A 22,199-nucleotide genomic window follows, 5' to 3' on the forward strand; every position below is an offset into this window, starting at 1 on the left:
GGGGAGATTTGAACCAGAGACAACCCCTGATTTATAGCTCGGTCTCTTACATTACAATCCTATACTGTATATGTCTACTCAGAAGGCAGTTTCAAAAGGGCTTACCACCTGGTAAGTTAGTACAGAACTGCAACCATAGTCACTCTCAAATGATTTGGGTTAGTGAAACTAACTAGAGAGAGGAGAGGAAAAGCAGAACTAGTTCATGAATTATACTTTATGCATATCAAGCATGTCAGCTGCAAAAGGGAGGTATATATGACAACAACAGAAGATTGCATACTATTGTACTTTGTTCAGCTTGCCAGACAGTTGTCTCCCCCACCCCTTGCAGGCCAGGTGGGGGAGACAGGTGGGCATACCTATCAATCACCTGACATCAGGAGACCTTTTGTTTCTGCATGTGGGGGTCTTCAGTCCCCACCCCTCAAAGCACTATCTTGCCCAGAGCAATGCTTTACAATCCTTACTGTGGCTCCTTTTTGAGAAAACAATTCATGGCTTCACTGTATGCCCACCGCCCTTTAGGATGGCAGGTTTAGCAACATTCCAACTCAAAAATACCTAGTGGGAATGCAGGATAATTTTAATTTTTGTTCCTTTTGGTATGACTGTTGTTTGATGAAATATGCCCAAATTATTTGTGTCTCTTCTTGTATTTCTATATGTACTGAATTGTGGGGGGCAATGGCCTTGAGCAGTAAATTGTTATCTTGCCCACAGCTTTGAAAGGCGTTTCTGAAGATCTGATAATCAGCTGATTTTCAGATCTTAAAAAACAAACAAACAACCTTTCAAGTGCTATTTTGCTCTGTCCTTTGAAAGAAGCTTTGCAGGCACTGGGCTTGCAAGTTCCTCACCCCTGCTGTAAGCCCTCCAGATCTTATCAAGGAGGGCCATGGTCCATTTGTTGCCAGGTCCATTTGTGGTGACAATGCTGCAAGGGACATCCCCACGATAGGGTGAGCTCCCGCTGCTCGGTCCCAGCTCCTGCCAACCTAGCAGTTCAAAAGTACATCAAAGTGCAAGTAGATAAATAGGTACCGCTACAGCGGGAAGGTAAACGGCGTTTCCGTGTACTGTACTGCTCTGGTTCGCCAGGAGCGGCTTTGTCATGCTGGCCACATGACCTGGAAGCTGTATGCCGGCTCCCTTGGCCAATAACACGAGATGAGCGCCGCAACCCCAGAGTCGGTCGCGACTGGACCTAATGGTCAGGGGTCCCTTTACCTTTACCAATGCTGCAAGCTGGCAGGCAGCAATCCAAGAGACACTTGCAAGAATGAAACAGCTGCATTTCACATAGTACCGACAATAACAGAATACAACTTTCCAAAATGCAGCTGCTGAACCTTCACCACAGAAATACTACCTTGGGGGAACACAAGCAAATGAGCAACAACCTAAGACTAAGTTGGTCTCTAAGGTGCTACTGGGAGGATTTTTTTTTATTACTACCTCAGATCAACACGGCTACTTACCTGTAAAATATATGCAGACAGGATGTTACCACGAGCAACAGAATAGAAAGGGCATTAAAGGGGGTCCCCCCCCCCAACTTTTTTTTTTGTGCCACCAGAAGTAAAGAGTACTTTTTTTGTATGCTGAGCAGCAGACGGAAGCTTCCCAAATCTGCTTTGCAGCTGCTGTGGGACTTCCCTGTGCATTTGGACGATCTGCTTGCAGGTGTGGGAACTCTTGCCTTTCGCAACAAAATGATCCACATTTAAGAAGTCGCCATGGGAGTTTACATATCTTCCATATTGTGAGGATACGCAGTACGTTTATATAAATGATACACACCGAGTCAACTGGATAGCTTCTGAAGTTCTGACCTTGGTACTGGCAAAATTGATTTCCTAGCCAATATATAGATCTATCTCTGTTTGGGTAGCTTAACTACTTCTTTTCTCATGCACTTGGATTTGGATCAATAGACAGATGGAGCAAGTAGATAGGATACTAACCACGTTGATGCCAATCCTTCTCGTCACAGAGCACCTGTCAGGTGCTTTAAAAAATCACATTGACAGAGCAATCCAAACTGTGGCTGGACAAAGAGCAGGGAGTGGCTGTATGTACAGCTCCATTGCTCACAACAGACAGGCAGAAGGCAGGTGGGTGGAGAGTCAAAAGCTTGAGTTTACACCAGCCTAGTCCTGCTGTAATGATTGAGTGTGACACCATCAAATGGTAGCAGTGGGGCTGGCCTAGGATCCAGGGCCAGCCCAGCTCCTCTCTGTCCCTGAATTGCCCCATTTTGGAGCTGTGCGTTGGTTGCCACCAGCAAGAAACCACCAGTGGTCTTTCCAACCTCCCTCTCTTTCAGCAAGCAGAATGGGGAGGAGGCGCTGGCAGGGGCCAGAAGTTGTTCTGGGCTGGCACCTCTGCTCCACTCAACCCACTTTGCAGCAGATTAGGGTTTGGATTGCCCCCTAAGCACCTGTTGCTTTCTTTCTCCTTTTGCCAGCAGCGGACTAAATTCTCCTGCCTTCTTCTCATTGTGAAAAGTGAAGTTACAGGGAACCAGGCAGAGGGTCTTCTTGGTACAGTGGTGCCTCGCTTAACGAATGCCCTGCTTAACGAAATTTCCGCTTAACGAAAGGATTTTTCAAGTGGAGGTTGCCTCGCTAGACGAATTCGTTTTACGAAAAATTCGTCTAGCGAATCGCGGTTTCCCATAGGAATGCATTGAAATTCAATTAATGCGTTCCTATGGGCAAAAAAAAATCAAAAAAATTTCAATGCATTCCTATGGGATTCGCTAGACAAATTTTTCGTTATAAGAAAAGACCCGTGGAATGAATTAAATTCGTCTAGCGAGGCACCACTGTAGTTGCATCCACCTTCTCATCAGATGTCAAGGAAATAAACATCTACCTGATTTTTAGAATGCATTTGAAGGCAGGGTGGTTTTTAAATGTTTGAGGTTTCTTTGTATTTTAATATTGTTGGGGGCAACCCAGTCAGATGAGCAGCATATAAATAATCTAAAAAGATAAAGGTACCCCTGACCATTAGGTCCAGTCGCGGACGACTCTGGGGTTGCAGCGCTCATCTCGCTCTATAGGCCGAGGGAGCTGGGGTTTGTCCACAGACAGCTTCCTGGCCATGTGGGCAGCATGACTAAGCTGCTTCTGGCGAACCAGAGCAGTACACGGAAACGCCGTTTACCTTCCCGCCAGAGCGGTACCTATTTATCTACTTGCACTTTGACGTGCTTTCGAACTACTAGGTTGGCAGGAGCAGGGACCGAACAACGGGAGTTCACCCCATTACACAAAAGGCATTGTAAAATAGGCAGAAGATTTTGAGGTACACAGCTGTATGATTATGGGAGTGGGGCCGAATAAAACAAATATACATCCATTTGAGCAGGCCCCCAAATACACTCATTTTATTCACTGTATAACTGTGATCTGAGGACTCCTGGGGGCTGTGATCTGAGGGTAAGCTGGGGTGGGGAGAGACAAAGGACTACAGCCCAGGTAAGCTGACCCTGTTGCATTATGGGAGTTCTCCATAAGGCTGAGGAGGTAAGTGGTCAGACTGAGGTTGCTATGGCTGGGCCCTACAAAGACTGGGGAATTCTCCTTGGGAATAGAGCAGAAATAGTGAGGGGAGGGAGGGGTGTCCATGACACAAGCCAGAGCAGATTAGAGGAGTGAAAGAGCCTCGTTTATCCTGTCCTGGGGAGAGATTTACAGCCACAGAACTGTTGATGAAGGCCAGTAATTCAACCATTTTAATGAGCCTGCATTGCCCTTGAATGCCACTCCAACCTTTTTTCTTCCAATGCATTTTCCTCAGTTTGGAACATGCTGCTGGGAAACTGGCAGAAAAGAAGAAAATAATCTGCAGCAACTATATCTGAGAATGGGCTCCTCCTCGTGATACGCGGTGCACACAAGAGACTCTCCCCCCCCACCCCAGTGGGACCCCATAATCATACACACAACAGCAATGCTGGCAATCTTATCCCTTTCCCTCTGGATCAGAGGCTACGTAATGATGTGATTTGGAAGAGCGATTTCCTCTTATTCTGGAGAGAGCAAGGGGCTGGGACAGGGTGAGAGGGAAGCTAACAGTTTTGCAGCTGACTCAGATTCAAAGGTCAGCACCGTGCTATTCCTTGAGTTCTGCGCTGGAGAGTGACTGGAAGGGATCTACAAAATAAAAATAAATAACATCAGACAATTGGGAGGGGGAGACTGGGAAAAGGCAAAATGGGATGAGGAGGAAAGTAGTTTGACGGGAGGGTTTGTCCTTCAGGCTGTAAACACAAAAGGCGCTTGAGGTCAAATCGTTCCCTACCACGTCAAGATGTAAGAATTTAAGAGCCTCCCTGGATCAGGCCAATGGGCCATCTAGTTCTGCACCCTGTTCGTAGATTGGCCAACCATATGCCTGTGGGAAGCCCGCAAGAAGGGCCTGAGAGCAACAGCCTTCACCCTACTTGTGATTCCTACCAACGGGCATTCAGAGGCATATTGCCACTGTCAATGGAGGCAGAGCCCAGCCTTCATGGCTAGTAGCTATTCACAGCCTCATCTCCCACGAATCTGCCTAATTCTCTTTTAAAGCCATCAAAGCTGGTGACTGTCGTTACTTCCTGCGGGGTGAGTTCCAGAGTTTAACTAAGCGCTATGTGATGCCTTGGCATTCAACCCACCCATGTTAGTCTCTTGCTCTCTCTCCAGGGATCTCTCTGGGTCAGTATCAAATCCCACTGAACCAGGTGCTTCCCCCATCCCTTTGGGCCCCCAAGACACTTCTTGCTGCTGCCTGCTATAATCTTGGTGGAGGGAGGCCTCATGGCTTTGAGGTGCAGGGCAGCAAAGAAGCTCAACAGGCCATGCAAGCTGCTCCCCATGTCTTTGGGAACTCATTCCAACATTGCTTACAGGGGCACAAAAGCCGCTATTGTCCCAGCCTGTGGGAGAGTCTCACACTGTTGCTCAAACCAAAACTGAGAAACGACAGAAATAAATAAAATGTGCTAGTTAAAAGTGAAGTCTGGAAGGCTATAGGAACACAGAATCAACCCTTCAGGTGGTGGTGGTGGGGAGGAGGAGGAAGAGAGAGAGTAGGGGCTGAGAGAGGAGCTGGAACAAAGCTGTGTTTGTAAACAAGACTCTGCTGCCCTGCAGAGCTCTTGGGGGTTCATGCAAAAACACAGCCGGTTGGGTCACAGGCCCAGTAAAGGAACAAAACAAAACAAAACCAGCCAGTCTTCCTTCTCTCCCTCTCATTACTCCCCCAATGCAAAAGCTGTAATTGAATTTGATGTACAAAAGGAAACTCTGAATGCAGCATATTCACTGGTCCCAAAAAACTACTGCTGAAGGCAGCTGGGCAAAACTGCCACGTCTCCCTCATGCCTTTTCCTACAGAGCCATCTGCTGGAGAACAGCAAGACTAAAGTAGCTGAGAGAAGATGGCCCAATGTGAAAAAAAATGACAAGAGATGCAAACTTCACTCCCTGCTACTACAGTGCTCTGGTGGGAGCCAGCGGTACCTCATGCTGAGCCAGCGGTACCTCTCTCACTGAGGCCTCGATTCTGCATTGCTGGACCACAGAAAGCTGCCTTAGTTTAGCTGACTATTGTCTTCACCAGGGTTGATGAACTTTCTGCTCGTGTGGCGCCAAATTAAGGTCTGCCAAATCACCCAATTTGGTGAGAGTGTGTGGCTGTTTTGGCCAGCCGTAACCAGCTACCGCTCACCTGATGTCACTATGATGTCAGGTGTGAGACAGGAAAAGCTGCAGCTGCTGAGGAATAACCAGGAATTGAAGAGCATGCTCTCAATGGCTCCTTGGCAACATGGCTTGGTATTTGGAGCTGTTTAAATTAAGCATTGAATGCAAGTTCTGCTGCTCTGCAGTGGGATTAGATCCACCTGATGTCATATGATGCCAGGTGACTGACAGGTATGCAGACTCAGCCACCTATCCAATGTGGCCTGATGGGGGTTGGCTGGTCACTTTTTGATAAGGCCCACCAGGCAAAAGTGCTACCTGCAGATATTAGGGGTTGAATCTGGGTCCTTCCGCAAGTAAAGCATGGGCTTGATCACTGAGCTATGCTATTTACTGTATAAAAGACCATAGAAACAAATAAATGAGGACTTTTTAGGTGGGTTTATTCCAATATAGCCCCTATAACAAGTCCTAAAGTAGCAAGCCCAAATTATCTGCAGCAGGAATGGGAAACCCCAGGCCTCTCTATTTGGCCCTCAGGACTCCCCAGCCCACCCATTCTCCCAGTAGCAGAGAACATGTTTAACACACAAAATGCCACAAGTTCAATCCCGGACAACTCCAGGTAGTGTTTGGAAAGTCTCCTGGTCTGACCCTCTCGAGAGCCACAGCTGGTGTGTATAGATAAGAGAGAGCTAGATAGATCAGTGGTCCGACTGAGGCAATGTCTTGTGCTCCTTTGTACTCAGGAGAAGCAAAGGAAATAATTCAAAAGGCAACATGGAACAAGTGATGTTTCCAACGGTACTGACCAGCACTATTTGAGCTCTACATAAAACAAAATTATAATTATAGAAATATATTCCATTACAGCATCTATGGCTCTGGCAACAAATTTCCGTAGCAGTAGTCATGGAACCTTTGATGCACCGAGCCCCCACCTACTGACTACAGACTTAGTATATATTTACATATCCACTCCACACACACACATACGTATGTACTCACAGTCTAGGAAGCACCACTTGGGGGATAGTTTCTGGCATGACAATGTCTTTGGTTTGGCTCCGTCTCCTTCCTGCATCAAAGCAAGCAAAAAAGAATCAGGTCTCTCTTTTCCTACCCTCTTTTCAAAGCCTCTTCTGGCTTGTTCCAGCATAGATGCTTCAGGTGGACTCAAGGCACTTGCTTTGACACAAATCGTAAGGCACAGAGCACATGGATGCAACTCAACACAGATGCACTGGACAGATACTGATGCAAGTTCTTCATGCACAAGAAAGGCAGAAGGGGGTGGGGGGAGAAGAGTCTTTCAACAAAGGGGAGGTGGAGACAGAAAAGATACACACCTCTGGAAACAGGCTCTGAATAGTGGAAGGGCCTGAAGGAAAATCCTGTGGAAAGGGAAGGAGCTGGGTTACCACTACCATTAGGATATGCTTGGATACTGGCCAGTGTAATCCAAGAACAAGATTGCACCAGCACCAGCCAGGAAAATGGTCTCAAAGTGTGGGAAAGAAATTGAGGAGGGGGAGGAGGAAAAGACAGCGAAGCCATGTGCCACGGCAGTCCAAGTGCCCTAGTTTCACAATGAGCTTCAGGCTATGTTGGCCTTCCCAGCTGGACAATTTAATCACAGCTGCTTCTCATAATCATTGTTATGACCAAAATAAAGATTGAGAGTTTCCAGGTTCTTTTGCACTGAACACTATATCCACATCCAGTGCAGTGTGTTTTATTACCTGCCTGACACCTAAGGGCTGACAAAGGGCAAATCCGTAAAGGGAGGGAAAGAGAGAACACTTGAACAGTAGTAGAATTATAGCAAGGTTACACTCTCCCCTTCTCCAAGTGTTTTGTTTGCATCTCACCTCCTGAAGCCTCTCAATGTGGGTCCGGCAAGTCTCCAAGTCACTGTCTCCTGGCACAACGATAATTCCCAAGGGCACAGCTGGAAAATAAAAAACGTTATCAACAAATACCACTGAACCTGCTAAATACATTCCTGGCGTATCAAGCATTCACTGAGCAGAAGCTAGGGGACAATTCATAGATGCAACACCAAGGTTGCAGGTTTGATCCCCTTATGGGACAGCTGCTTATTCCTGCACTGCGGAGGGTTGGCCAAGATGATCCTCAGGGTCCCTTCCAACTCTACAATTGTATGATTTTATCTCAAGCTTCATACCATCTCACAATGCACACGGGAAGCTACTTATCTGAAGGTTATCTAATAGACAAAATCTTTGTGCATGTGGAATTTTAACATGTCAGGGAGAAATGCTAGACTAGAAGCCTTCTCTCACAGATGTGTTAGCTTTGCACTTACAGGGAATTTTGATGTGAGGCCTCTTTTTTTAAAAAAAGACTAATTATATGGTAAGATGCTGCCATGCTAGAGTAACACATCTGAATAGGCTGACAGAAGGGCAGAAAGTGCCAGCTACCTGCCCACATGCTGTATTGTTATAGACAAAGGTGTGCAAGTATAAAATGGCTCCAGAAACTTCCAGCAAGTTGTTCTGGGCACCCTTTAGCTAAAGAGGCTCCAGCAGCTAGAGCTGTGGAACCAGTTACTCACAGGCCTCCTTGAGCTTCTCCTTGTCGTAGTGAAGTGCTTCGTAGTCATGCATGCCAATTCGGCTTACGCGGATTCTTAGCCGTTCTGGAATGGGCTGCTGACTGTTTGCGCAGCAGGAAGGAAAAGTGCTGATTTAATTCGGGTGGGGCAGCTTAAGGAAAGGAAGACAGCATTGTTGTGGGAGGGAAGGGAGGGAAAGGGGGAGATATGGGGTGGGTGGGGGGAAATCCCAGAATGTGACACAAAATCCCCATGCACAACAACAACAACAACAACAACAACAAGTAGCATTGTACGGTAGTATTTAAAAACTTGTTATCTGGCTAGTGGGCAGGAACTCAAAAGAACAGTTGCATTTGCAACTGGCTCTTCAGCACTAAAATGGGCATCCAGTCTTTGAGAAATCAGAAGAAAAAACAAAGTGGCAGGCAGGACACCCCTGGGTCCCCGTTATGCCTCTAGTCGTGCAGGTTGCTTCCAACACTGGCCCCAATTGCCATCTCCCATTTACAAATGCAGGCAGGCCAAAAGGAAAGGAGGCACAATTCCTGGCTTCTTTGGGAATGTGCTTCTTTATGCAAGAATGATAGAAACTTGCAGCAAGGCCTCATGGGCACTGTAGAGAGGCAGGAGACCAGCACAGTCTCAGCACTGGGACAGAGCTGAAGATGGGGGTTAAATGTTGCTAGTTGAGCACTACAATGCCAACTGGAAGCATAACAAGCAGCCATGTAGATGTACCTTGGACAGGAAAACAGGCTTGCCAAAAAGGGGATGAATGCCAGGGAAGACACAAAGCTTTCACAGATCGCCCCTCACCCACCTTTCATTATGCCTTGAATGGGATAAGCAGCATAATAAAAAAACCTTCCTTCCCACCCAGCCCCTCCCAAGCAGTACAATGTAGGAAGCTGTGCACCTAGGATCTTGTGCCGCTCATTAGTGTCTAGGAGTCTGTGATACAACTCTCCACTCCCTTCCCCCCAAAGAAAATATAGCAAAGAAGGAACTTTGCTTCCACAGAGCCCTCTCTGTGGGCTCATATAACCCTGCTTCCTCCATTAATCATTCAGCTGCTTGCCTTTAGGACTAGGACAAGGCAGAGCCTTCCTGATAAAGCAGTTGAGAAAAGGCAGTTACGCTTTTATGGTGGTTGTGGGGTGGGGAAGGGTGCTCAATATCAGTGTTTTTTGGACTTCAGAAGACTAAGTGCTGCATAGCTGGAGAACCCACTACATTTGTCTGTAGAGACTTTAATTCTGTTGGGTTTTATATATCTTACATTTCATAGTATTAGTATTAGAACTTGCCTTTAGGGTGGTTTCCAATACATTTTAATCCAAACCTCTGGGACATAGTAGGATAGAAATCCCACTCAACTCAACAGCTAAGCTCACAGCAGGCAGCCTTGCTAAAGGATGAGGGAGCTCTAAGGCTCGCCACCATGCAAAAAGGTTTATTACACTTTGAACAGGCAAAGCCACCTTCACTCCCTGCCCCATAGCCTTGGGGGTGGTCCCTTTGTCAGGTAGAACGTACTCATTAAGCAGAGGCATGGAGTTGCGCCTCTTGGTCTTCTGCACCATGTTGGCCTGGTTGCGCAGGGATATGCGAATGCAGGAAGCCCCCAGCTTGCAGGGCTCTCCGTCCACTTGCATGGGGATGGCCTTGGACGTGGTCAACAGCACCTCCCGGCACTGGTGCAACCGCTCTCCGTGGCCGCCCACCTGCAGCGCTGCCTACAAAAGGAAGAAGAGTGTTGAACAGGAAGGGCCAACCAACGTCAGCGGGAGATGGAGATGGCACATGACCTGAACCTGGGAAAAGAAACATTTCCCCATTACCAGCAGCATCTGAAGCTGCTGTGCAGTGACTCAAATCAATGGCTGCTCCAGCGCAGTATTGCCAGCTCTGACTTGCAGTGGCTGCCCCGAGTTCCCAACAGGGGTGCTTCCCAGCTCTGCGTCTTCTGAGGACTCTTTAATGTTTAAGTAGAGATGCTAGCAGATGAACTTGGGAGCTGAGACCTCATGCATGACATATGTCTACCACTGAGCCAGGGGAGTGGGCTAGATGACTCTCGGGATCCCTTCCAACTCAACAGTTCTATGATTCTATCTAGTCTAATACTTGTGTCAGGCAACTCCTCTGGGCAAGCTAATAGTTAAACAACAGATAAAGAGGCTGGCCCTGTCCTTGTCAGCTAGGCAGGCTTAGCGGCAGCTTAACTGGTCTTGCTTACTTGTTCAGGTTCCACCGGTGTTAGTGTTATAGAGGCCAGAAGTTCCAGTCCCCCTCTCCCCCCCAAATCCAGCTGCATCTGCTGTCCTTGATGACCCCAGAGATCAGCCATCAGGAGCTGCCCTGCCCTGGCTTACCAGGGATGTCATGGTGAAGCCGATGACCTCAAGGCAGCCGTCATCATGGCGCTGGGGTTCAAAGTCATGGTGCTCCCCGGGGTTGCCCCAAGGCATGGTGCCTGCGCAGTACCTGCATGTAGACAGGAAGGAGGGAAAGTGTGTTGGGGGCAGAGGATAGCACACCTCTGATCCCTGAGCATTGGGAGGGAGTCAAAGGAGGGGGAACACAGCTTGGCATGCTCCCTGACAGGGAGAGTTACCACTCACCTTGGAATGTTTAGGAAGACGAGGCATTGTGGCTTCAGATCTTGGATTTTGGGGGTCAGGTCTGTCCCATCACACTAAGGAAAGAGGAAAAGGCAACAGTCAGCTGTCAAGGCTGGCTGCTGCACAGAAGAACCTCAGGCGTTCTTTCTATCCCTTTCAAGAGGGAACAAAATTCTTAGTGCCTTCATCTTTCCCAAAGATGCATTTGTCCTCTCAATGCCTTCCGCAGGGTTTATCTTTAACACGGCAGCAGAATGACCTTCTCAACCCAATCAATAACCAGTGCCCTCCAAGTGTCTGTTGGCCCCACAGCTCACTCACCACCACTTTGATGTGTTTCGCTAAGTCTCTGGAGCTCCCCATGAGGAAATCGGAAAATGCAGTCTGCCAGAAGAAGACAAACAGAGTTAGTTCACAGAGGCTGACCAGGCACTGACCAATTTCAAACGGCGCTCTTGAGAAGCGCTTTGATCCCCACCCATCATGCTGCCTTGGCTCCACTAACCTCTTCCCTGCTGGAAACAAGGCATGCACCCCAGTCAGGATTAAATCCCATCTTCCCGCCCATCAAATGATGTCACCAGTGATGTCATCTTATGGGTAGGCAGATTAGGGGAACTGACCCCTCAAGATTGGCTCACAGGACGGAAGTTCCCCACCCCTGTTCTAAAGGCTTCCCTGGAAAGAAAACATTACAGTATGGCCTGCCCTCCAGATGCTCCACATGTTATATTAAAAAACTTTGGGGACACACTGAGACCAAGGCAACAATTCCTAACTGGAAGAACATCCCAGTGAACTTACCCCAGCATAGAACATTTTATTCCGAAATCGGCTGTTAAATTTCTCTGGATTGGCCTCTGCATGAAAAAAAAGGTTGCTATGGGTTACTTGTTGCCAGTAAGTCACATTTCTGTCTTCATTGACTGGTTAAATCACAGAAGCACCTTCTCTGCATGCGCATCTCCCCACATTAGAAAAAAAGCAGCAGAAAGTCTCTGGTCCTACCAAAGTTGACCGTCTCTTGCCGCAATGTGCTCACACAGCACTCTACTGTATGGCAAGATTAGGGTATTAGTGCTAGTTTAGCACAAATAATAACATGGACCTTTACCCCTCTTGTTGAAAGGAAAGGCATTTGTTGTACCTTGAAGCCAATTCCTTGTCACTTTCTTCTCCCTCCTGATTAAGCCCCCTGATTTCAGCTCATGACCTCCAAAACCATAGGTGTAGTTTTCCCACAGGAGGCCATCCCTCCAAGCATGGCATACTGAGAGCACTGCCCACATCCCACCTGTTGTTGCTATTTACCTCGGGACTCGTGGAATTCCAGTGTCACCCGGGCATCAAAACCAAGGCTGAAATAATTGTTGAAGACATCAAGAGGGAGCTAAAATTGAGAGTGAGAGAAACGCCACTAAATCTGAGGCTCTGATGGAAGGTGAAATGACTTTTCAACTACTCTATAAATATCTCTATGTGACTAAGCAAAGCAGAATTCAATGGAAAAATGCTCTCCTACCCATGAGGGTGATGGATGGGGTGAAACAGTAGCTAGGACAACAGTGTTTTGTTATAGAAGTGCCCTGAACATCAAGAGACAAGAGACTACCAGGGATGAAAAGCCCTGGAGTGGGGAGCATTAAAGAGTGCTTTAAGGTTAAAACTAGAGACTGGTGATCCTTGGAAATATGCCATGCTGGATTTTTGTTTTAATTTTAATTTATAACCAAGAAACAAAACCTTTCAATAATCATTCAACAATATTTCTAACGTTTTAACCTCGACTTCCATCCTCCTCTTTCTGCAGTTCCTTAAAGTTTTTTCCCCTCCCCCCCTGCATACCCAATTGTTTCAACTTATTCTTTTGATCATCTGTTATCATATATGTTTTAGAAACTGCAAGTTTTTACAGCACTGCTGCCAGTGTCTTAATCTGTTTGCAATTTGCTTGTAAATATTCAACAAAACATTTCCATTCCTTAATAAAAAGTTTGTCGTCTTGATTTCTTAATTCTTCCGGTTAAGTTTCTCAATTTCTGCATATTCCATTAATTTCTGTAAGCCATTCTTCTCTGGTTGGGACTTCTTCTTTTCATTTTTGGGCAAATATCATTCTAGCGGCTGTAGTTGCACACGCAAATAAGTTTCTATATTGTTGAGGTAGCTCTGATCCCCCAATCCCCCAAAAGAAATATGCTGTGGTTAACCTTTTCACACTGGGCAAATTGGCTATCCTCCTCCTTTCCCCGTCTTACTTTCTTCATTGCTACCCTAGTTGCTTACTTTACATACATGGGGGGGAAAGCCATTAGGTTAGCTGGGGGCAGTTGCAGTTGCCATAACACACCTGACCCACCATGAAAGAAACCAGACAGAAGCATACTAAGAATATCTTTGGTGGGGAGACTGTAGCAGCTGGCCCTAAAAGGGCATGATGGTGTTGTGGTCCTCACCTTGTCTGCCGCCGTCTCATCCTTCTCTTCAGCGTTTGCCTCGGGATTTGGCTCCACCTGCAGACTCCAGCGGTCCAGCTGCACAATCTCCCCCTCTTCTACATGCGACAGGATCTTTGACAAGGGCTCATCCGTGTAACCCTGTGGGTCGAGATGTTCTCCGTGAAGGACTGACGCAAGATAGCAAGCATTGTGACCTCCTTTCGGGAAGGGCTGTGGCTGACTGCCAAAGGTCCCAATCCCCAGCATATCCAGCAGGGCTAGGATAGACTTATTCCTGAAAACCTGGAGAGCCACTGCCAGTCACTATAAATAATACTGACTTAAGGAGGACTGACTCAGCATATTCCATTTAATCTCACACCCCACTGCTGACCTGGAACACAGTAAAGTCTAGCATTGGTACCGAACTGGCAGTCTTACCCCACCCCAGTTCAACGTCCTTGCCAGGTCATTTCCGGTCCCCAGGGGAAGAATGGCTACAGGCGGTGGAGGGTTCAGGCGCAACTGGTCCAAGATGGAGAGGATCCACCCCACCTATTTAGCCAAGAAAGACAAAGGTTCAGACAGAAATTCTGCTGGGAGCTTCCCTTGCTTTTGTTTCGGCACATGGCTGTTCATTCCAAAAAATGGCAAAAAGAGAGAAGCTGTTAGGAACTGGGGGAAGGCCCCATGATTGGCTACTAGGCCATACATTGCCAGTTAATCTAGTTTGGAACCGACTGGTCACAAGCAAAGCAAAAAAAGAATTACCTGTGAATACTAAAGAGTTATGCAGAAGCAGCTCATAGTTTAGAGTAGGCATAGGCAACCTTGGCTCTCCAGATGTTTTGGAACTACAACTCCCATGATGCCTAGCTAACAGGGCCAGTGGTCAGGGATCATGGGAGTTGTAGTTCCAAAACGTCTGGAGAGCCAAGGTTGCCTATGCCTGGTTTAGAGAGAAGTGGCATGTTGAATGAAGGCCAGCAGGGTAGCAGTACCTGAGCAGTCACTACAGTGACTGACCCACCAGCCATGCTAATCACAAAACCACCAATGCAGGCCTTGCTCACAAAAACCACTGTCACTAGCATGCAATTCAGCTAGCATCTTGGTTGAAGAGGAAACACACGGCATCCTGGGCAATGTAGTCTTGAATGATGATGAGTGAATTATAGGACTTGGTGGACCCATGTTTCTCATTTGATTCAGAGCCAATGAACTGTTTCTTAATTGGCTATCCATGACTACTATCCATGGTGGTCGTGTTCTATCTGCACTGTTCAAGGTGGTACACCTCCAAATGCCAGTTGTTGGGAATGAAAAGTAGGGATAGTGCTGTTGCACTCAGGTCCTACTTGCAAGCTTCCCAGAGGTGTCTAGTTGGCCATTGTATGAAGAGTCCTGGGCCAGATGGGTCTTTGGCCTGATTGTGGTCCTCTTGTGGTGTTATGACATAAACCCTGGCTTTCTTCATAACTCATCAAGTGCTTAAGGGATCGCAGCCACTTACCGTACCATCTCCCCCACATGCCAGAATTCGTAGGTTGTGCACTTTGCGATACATCTCCAACCTGCACAAAGCCCAGAAGAAGTGATAGTTAAGAGGACAAGAATGGAATGCGCCACATCAACAGGAAGCACCCCCTCGTTTTCATATAATCTTTCAGAAATGTAGAAACCGAGTAAGAACCCATCAAGACACATTCGTCTTTGGAACCAGTCCTCAATCTGGCAATCTCCATGCCACCAGAAAGAGCTGTATGGACAAAATCAGAGGAAGAGGGTACTGGGAAACAAGGACTGTACTTTGGATTATGTAATTTAGACTAGGAATTCCCAACCTCACTTATTTGGGAGAAAGCTCCACTAAATTCAATAGGATTTACTTTTGAGTGGACAAGGGTAGGACACAACTATTAGATTCTCCTTCCTCCAGGAAGCAGAAGGGGTCCTGGTTAGAAGGTGTAAACAGTACAGTGGTACCTCGGTTTACAAACACAATTGGTTCCAGAAGTCTGTACTTAACCTGAAGCGTACTTAACCTGAAGTGGATTAATCCGTTCCAGACAGTTCCGCGAGTACTTAAACTGAAAATACTCAAACCGAGGCGTACTTAAACCGAGGTATGACTGTAGTTCTTTTTTCTGCTGCACTTGGTCCCTAACTGAAAATAAGCATAGGTGCTAAGGATTTGTGATGAATTTGAGAAACGAAGGTTCTGCCCTGAAGTCTGCTTCATCATCTATGTGTGAAAAGTCTCTCTCTTAGCCCAGGTGGGCCCTTCAGATGTTGCTGAACAATAATTTCCATCAGCCCTGGGCAGTGGCCAAGGCTGCTGGGGCTGATGGGAATTGCAGTTCCGCCAAAGATTCCCTAATTCACCTCATAGGACTGTTCATTTTGTTCCATTCCACTCTTCCTTTAGACCATTATCAGCACTTTTCAACTGAAAGCATTTCACTGTATATCAAGCAGTACAAGTACCACCAGTTGAAAAGCCCTGCTTTACACAGTCAACAGTAGCTTAGATTGTATGGGTCATCCAGCTTGAAAAATGACAAGAACATCAGGTGTTCCCACTCTTCTGATACTAAAGTGCCACTCTCTGCTCCTTGGAAGAAAGACAGGATGCAAATGTAAAAACACACATGCACACACGCACACACACACACACTTTCTTGGGAATTTCAGTCCTGTGTCATTTAGAAAAGGCCTCTCTACTGGGATGGAGCTAAGACTCATTCAGACAGATACTCACGCTTCTTTGGGGCCTCCCTGGCTGAGATCAAAAACTTGTCGAGGGTTGAGGTACCACATAAATGACTGGATAATTTTTGTTCCCTAAAAATTATGGAGAAGAGAAGAGAGTCAGGAAATAGGGAAACAAACGGAAGAAGGACGGGGGCTAAAATGCAGATGTGTCAGCATATGGTCTGCTACCAATGGAATAAAATGCTTGAAAAATACACTTACCTGATTCCCACCACTTTTGGGGTTCACAAACACAAGCAGCGGCTTCATGAGAGGTGCTGGGACAGGCTTGATGACGAAGGGTTTCCATCGCCCTTCCTGCAAAATAACATTAGTAATGATTAAGGATAACGACCCAGATTATGGTGAAATAAGAGCTTATGCCCAGGAAGCTCAATTTGTTTGTTTTTGTAGGACCCCAGTTACTACCGGTATCGCCATTAAAGTCTACACTACTCTGTTAGTACAAGTTGCGTAAAATTGGACAAACATGCACGATCTGTTCTACATGGGCAAATATAAGCAGGGATGTATTTTGGCTTTGGCAGAAGTTGGAGTTCAATGTTCATTTCTGGTCAAGGTCTCTGGAAACAGGCATAAATATAACGGGGGAAGTTGGGCCACTGGAAGCTTCAACCATCGGTTGCCAGCCTTCAAGGTTTCATTACAAAAATGCAAAGTTGTTTTCAGCCTTTTCTCCTTTTGGGCTTCAATCCCCACCATCCTGAGAAACAAGCTGTCTCCTTTTGGACTGCCACTAATGTTGCCTCAGGTAGGGAAGCAAAAACTCCCCAAGCCTTTAATCCCACGTGATCAGTTAGCAAGGTTTAGGATTTAGTGATATCAAAGCAGCATTAACTAAGCTCTCCTCCGTTCAAAAACAATACTTAAATTCAGTGACTAAACCTTAATGATTTAAAATGTATTGCTTGGTCCTCCATTTGCTGCAGTGCCTCTCTGCTAAGAGTCAAGAGCCATCCTGTTTACTTGAAAGGCATATGCACACAGCACCCTTAATAAACTGACAAATAAAGTGACAATACAACTAAACTGTACATTATTAGTGATCACCGGAGACTAGTAATTCTATGACAGAAATGGGGAATCTGTGGCACTCCAGATGTTTCTGAACCACAACTCCTATCATCCCTGGCTAGGGTTGATCAGAATTTAGGTCCAACTCTCATCAATCCCAGGATTATATTATAAAGGAGTCGGTGGAGGGAAGTCAGGGGATTCAAGTAATCCCATACTGTGGATTCAATATGGATTGTATATATAGTTGTTCTAAATGTTTTATTTTATGCTTTTTCTTCTTCTTAAAAGTAATGCTTTTGTTTTTTGTGGAAATTAATAAAAATATTATACAAATTTTTTTCCCAGGGTTCCTATCTTTGGAAAAGCAACAGAATGTGTTACTGAACCATATTCCCAGCAGAAATAGACTAGAATTCTATGGCTGACCCCTTTTCTCCCCCCTTTGCAGAACAGCACAATGAAATGTTGAACCCTTCAGTCAACCAGAGTTTCCCGAGGTAGCAACCACGACTTCCCAGTTTGGACAAACTGGGAAATTATGCTTAACTGGAAACTTCCTCATGTTGCTGAAGAGTGCTGCAAAGAGGATGCTTGAGCAATCAAAATGCTCATACATATGTTTGCTTATGAAGCCAAGATAAAATCATTCAAAGACAAATTATTTTATCTTTTAAAATTCATCACAGATTAGATCAGAGAATTCATCATAACTGCTTTTATCTTGCATGGTTGATCATCAGTGTAAGAGGTGGGTTTCTCCATTTTTTGTGGTTATATACATTTAGTTACAGCATTTAATCCTTCTCATGTTTGTTATGCCACCTTTAAGATAAAAATGGATTTTCTATATACAATTATTGGTTTATAATGCAAGTATTTATATTATTACATTTTGTTCAGTTCTTCTTAATTTTTGAACAGAGGATGCAGATCTGCACTCTCAGAGATTCCATTTGGGAGATTCCATGCAATTTCACTGTTTTTCTTGAAACTGAGGAAAATCAAAATACCTCCTCTATTTTGCTATGTTAGTTAGAACGTTTGTCATTTGTAAATTAACCAAGCAATTGTTTATGAGAACACAGGTTTTTAATTTTTTTAAAGTGTTCCACTCCCCCCAGCATACTAAAAACTTTCATCAGTAAAACACTGGAGAAAAAACCCAAACACTAGTCTATTGCCTGGTATTTTTTCCACTGATCTCTCAGCACCACCAGCTCTTCAGTTTGTATCTTACGCCCCTTCTAGTTCTCAGTCTTTCCCTATTCTAGTTCTGTTCTCTGACCTCAGGACCCTTCTTGCTGGATTTCCTCCTGAACGATGTCCTCTTTTTCTTCTTACTTGACTTTAGCGGGTTCTAGAGATGAGGGAAAAGAAGAAGCAATGTAAACAAAGAACTGGTTTAAATGAGGCCCCTATTTTAAATGGAAAAGGAACCCGAGGAGGCGACCTACTTGTGGATGCCGGACCCGTAGGATCCAAGTGGGGGGGATGACAACAGCGGCATGTGCCCCTAGTGAGCAGGGCTCCTCAATGTGCTGCAGCATGAAGCATGAAACTTTACTGTGATACTGAAAGGAAAGGAAAAGGAGAGAGCCAGTTAGTGTCTACAGAACTGTCCAGGACAATCACAGTCTTTAGTGTGTCTGTTCCAAACACTGGCCACGTCTACCTACACAGCAGAATGATGCAGCAATCAGGGGGTAAAGTGATAAGGAATGGGCTGTACCACTTCAGATTGCAGGGGGCAGGACCACCATTTTAAATACTCCCCCTACTTTAAAAAAAACAACGAAACAAGAAGAAGACTAGTACTTCCAAACTCTGGGGCGAGGGAGGCAAAGGAGGCAGAGGTGTTTGTGTTTAGAAAGGGAGGGCAATTTAGCAAACAGATACATGCTGCACTCACTGCTTGCTTACACCAGGAACAGCTGATGGCTACAATCTCCTTGCTGTGAAAGGCAAATTTTTGCTGGAAACCCTGCACAGGGAGACAGGAAAATAAGGAGAAAGTTGCACGTCACTTCAAGTTTCTTTTTATATCATAGCAATAAACCCGTGGTCCATGAATTTACAACAACAAAGAGTCCTGTAGCATCTTAGAAACAAATAAATGAAATGCAACATGAATATATTGTGGACATTGGCACAGAAAAGACTATTTATGTGTGCGACCATGGCTGCGTGGATGTTATTGACCCAAAGATGGAAAGAAGATAAAGTCCTGATCAGAGAAGAATGCCAGATTAAGTTGATGGATTATGCCGAAATGGCAAAAATAACCGGAAGAATCAGAAATCAAGAAGACCAAATTTTTAATAAGGAATGGGGAAAATTTATAATTTATCTTAAAAAACCATTGTAATCAGTTAAAATCATTAGTAGGATTGGAATAACACTCGTAGTTTAATGGTGAATTTTGGATATAATGGAGATGTAAAAGGTTTGGATTATTATAAAAGATGCAGGAGGAAATGACTGACAATAGGACCCACAAAGGGGAGGAGGGAAGTCCAGGAGATTCTTTGGAATCTTGCTTTTATGTTGTATGCTGGATGTGTGATTGCAAAACTTTTAATTTGAAAAACCAAATAAATAAATTTATTTTAAAAAAGAAAGAAAGAATATACTGTGGACAAATATCCTTCATCAGACACATAACTCTTGTCCCAATGTGCTAGTGTTTGAAGCACCAAAAGGAAGTGTATTCCCACCCACCCTACAGTCAGGGCTTGTTTCCCGGTGAGTTCCGGGACCTCTGTGGTGCATTCCAGCACCTCTGTAGCATTGCGGCATGGTGCTTGGGACTGCATGCCAGAGGCTGCGGGTGGAACAGTGATTGGTGGAGTGCGGAGAGGCGAGCTCTACAACTTTGGGTGGGTGCTCCCCCTACGTTTCTGAAAATGGTCTGTGAGTGAGAAGTTTGCCATGAATCTCAGTTATGACATAGGTGTGGTTGTTGTTGCTGTTGTTGTTAATGTGATTATATATAAATTATAATATGTTGTTGTTGTTTGGAGAAGGAAAACTGATCCCACAGCACCTTGCGGAATATCTTTGGGAGAAGAAAAGGCTAAGGAGTAGAATCTACACAAATACAGATTAGAGTCCCTAAGACTGTTGAATGGCGCCTTGTATGCCGCCTTCCAGCAACTCCTGAAACCTAGCTTCAAATACATTTGGTGCTGCTCATACAGTGGTTTGACTTCACCCCGCGAGGCACACTCTATTGTCTCTCAAGACAAACAGATCCCAACAATAATAGTAATTTATTTCTAAACCACCCATCATTTGAGAATCACAAGGCTGCATACGACAATAAAATTCTACATTTTTTAAAAAATAAAAATGCCAGGCAATTAAAAACATATTGTGCAGAAGACTCAAGTTCTCTCAAAAGCCTGAATAAATATGCTTTCAGATAGAAACAAAGAGGTGATACTGAAGAGGCCTCAGAAAGACGCAAAGGAGTGTCAGAAAACAAAACTTCAGTATCGCTTCCCAGCAACTGAAGCGCCTGATATAAGCTCAAGTTGAGTAAGAATATTGACCTGCAAAGTTTTGTTTTATTTTGTTTTTGTTTTTTGCAAATCCCAGTTCCAGCTTCATTGTACCCTTCAAACTATATCTGCAGAGGCATCCCCCTCACCTTTCCACACTGTCGACATTTCCCTTCCTGACGTCTCCGGTGTACCCAATGATGCCGCACAACTGTAGGCTGTGAAGAAACAAGTGAACAGTTTAAAGGACGAGGAAATGGGAGAGACACATATACCATCCCCTGAGCACACATCTAGGCTGGGATGCTTAGAAACCGAGGCCTCCAATGCTGCCTTGACAATCCAGAATGGAGTAAGCCGGCTTCACCTCCCCCTGCTTCAGAACCCCCTCAAACTCAGAAAGTATGCCTCAGAGCCAAATACTACTTCTAAACAAGGACAAATGCAGAGCACTTCCGAAGGAAAGTATTCATCAGCACCCATTACTGAAGATGAAGCACCAAACCAAAACTATTCAAAACGATATTTCATGGCACTGAATACAAGAATAGTCTACCATCTACGTATTTGCTGCGGGTAATACCTCAAGGCTATGAGCAAGCAATCCATGTTGCAACACAGAGCGATTACGCTATATGGAGCTTTTCTTTCTGAAACGAGGTTAAATACACAGGAGTAAGGGGCAAGGCTGTGCTTAGCGGCAAAAGGAACAAATCCCTGGTGCCATTTAACAATAGGGATCCTCACAGCTTCAGATTTCTTAAATTGTTAGAAGTCGAATGAGTACAGGTGGTTTGGTGAAATTACCTTATCTTAACCACAACTTGAGATAGCTGCTCATTTCATGATTATGTCGAAAATAAAGTTTGGGGGGTGCAGTCTGTAGCTTTGAAGGTGGCTGACAGGATGATTTTCAGCAATCCCATGCACTATCCCAGCATGCCCCAGGCTGCATTTTAAATTTTAATACTGTATTTTAATTGTTTTATTGTAATTTTATTGGTGAGCCGCCCTGAGCCCGGTTTTGACTGGGGAGGGCGGGGTATAAATAAAATTTATTATTATTATTATTATTATTATTATTATTATTATTAAGACTTCTCTCATTGACTGAAATCAATGGACAGGGGCAAAGAGCAGGGCTTTCTCTGCAATTAAGTGCCCTCTCCTTTATTGGATTTCTTACTCTTCCCCACCACACTGCCCCGTTGCAAAAAAGGCCTTCCTGGCTATCTTTGTCTCTCAGAAATTAGCTAAAGGCATTTTATTTCAGCTGGTGTTCAGAGGCAGAAACAGATGCCAATTTCATGATAACTTATTTTTTATTCCCTGTAAATGTTTAATTGCATACATATTTTTATGGTTGTTAATGATTTACTACCAACTATTGCTCTATTTTTAACTGTAAGCTCTCCCAAGAGCCATTTTTTTAAAGGCCATGTGGTAGGATATAAATGCAATACATAAATAAATTTGAGCAAGTATTCAGCACAGACCAGAATTTACTTTTTCCCCTAGTCTCTGTTGAAAGCAAAAGCTGCGAGCACTGCAACTCAGGA

The 22,199-nt window shown here is 45.1% G+C and overlaps 1 protein-coding gene across 11 annotated transcripts in view; it reads right to left on the reverse strand.

Moving 5' to 3' along the window:
* DGKZ (diacylglycerol kinase zeta) overlaps nucleotides 1-22,199 on the reverse strand; it is a 142,893-nt gene that overhangs the window by 16,450 nt on the left and 104,244 nt on the right. For 8 of the 11 annotated variants that reach the window (XR_009557589.1, XM_035115432.2, XM_035115448.2 and 5 more), the window contains 19 exons: nucleotides 20,790-20,858; nucleotides 19,050-19,121; nucleotides 18,595-18,711; nucleotides 18,426-18,497; nucleotides 16,325-16,420; nucleotides 16,110-16,192; nucleotides 14,862-14,922; nucleotides 13,790-13,903; nucleotides 13,367-13,507; nucleotides 12,222-12,300; nucleotides 11,715-11,770; nucleotides 11,232-11,294; nucleotides 10,911-10,984; nucleotides 10,662-10,773; nucleotides 9,823-10,022; nucleotides 8,284-8,384; nucleotides 7,574-7,653; nucleotides 7,052-7,096; nucleotides 6,711-6,780 (listed from right to left, as the gene is read on the reverse strand). Coding sequence is in view for 10 of the 11 variants with exons in the window: in XM_035115432.2 (XP_034971323.2) it covers nucleotides 6,711-6,780; nucleotides 7,052-7,096; nucleotides 7,574-7,653; nucleotides 8,284-8,384; nucleotides 9,823-10,022; nucleotides 10,662-10,773; nucleotides 10,911-10,984; nucleotides 11,232-11,294; nucleotides 11,715-11,770; nucleotides 12,222-12,300; nucleotides 13,367-13,507; nucleotides 13,790-13,903; nucleotides 14,862-14,922; nucleotides 16,110-16,192; nucleotides 16,325-16,420; nucleotides 18,426-18,497; nucleotides 18,595-18,711; nucleotides 19,050-19,121; nucleotides 20,790-20,858 (1,705 nt within the window). In the remaining variant the exon portion in view is untranslated. Of the gene's footprint in view, nucleotides 1-6,710; nucleotides 6,781-7,051; nucleotides 7,097-7,573; nucleotides 7,654-8,283; nucleotides 8,385-9,822; nucleotides 10,023-10,661; nucleotides 10,774-10,910; nucleotides 10,985-11,231; nucleotides 11,295-11,714; nucleotides 11,771-12,221; nucleotides 12,301-13,366; nucleotides 13,508-13,789; nucleotides 13,904-14,861; nucleotides 14,923-16,109; nucleotides 16,193-16,324; nucleotides 16,421-18,425; nucleotides 18,498-18,594; nucleotides 18,712-19,049; nucleotides 19,122-20,789; nucleotides 20,859-22,199 lie in introns of those variants that run through there. The other 3 variants (XM_060274559.1, XM_060274545.1, XM_035115486.2) reach the window with 2 other exon arrangements.

The sequence above is a fragment of the Zootoca vivipara genome, chromosome 1 (assembly GCF_963506605.1).
Source record: "Zootoca vivipara chromosome 1, rZooViv1.1, whole genome shotgun sequence".
Classification (NCBI taxonomy): Eukaryota; Metazoa; Chordata; class Lepidosauria; order Squamata; family Lacertidae; genus Zootoca; species Zootoca vivipara.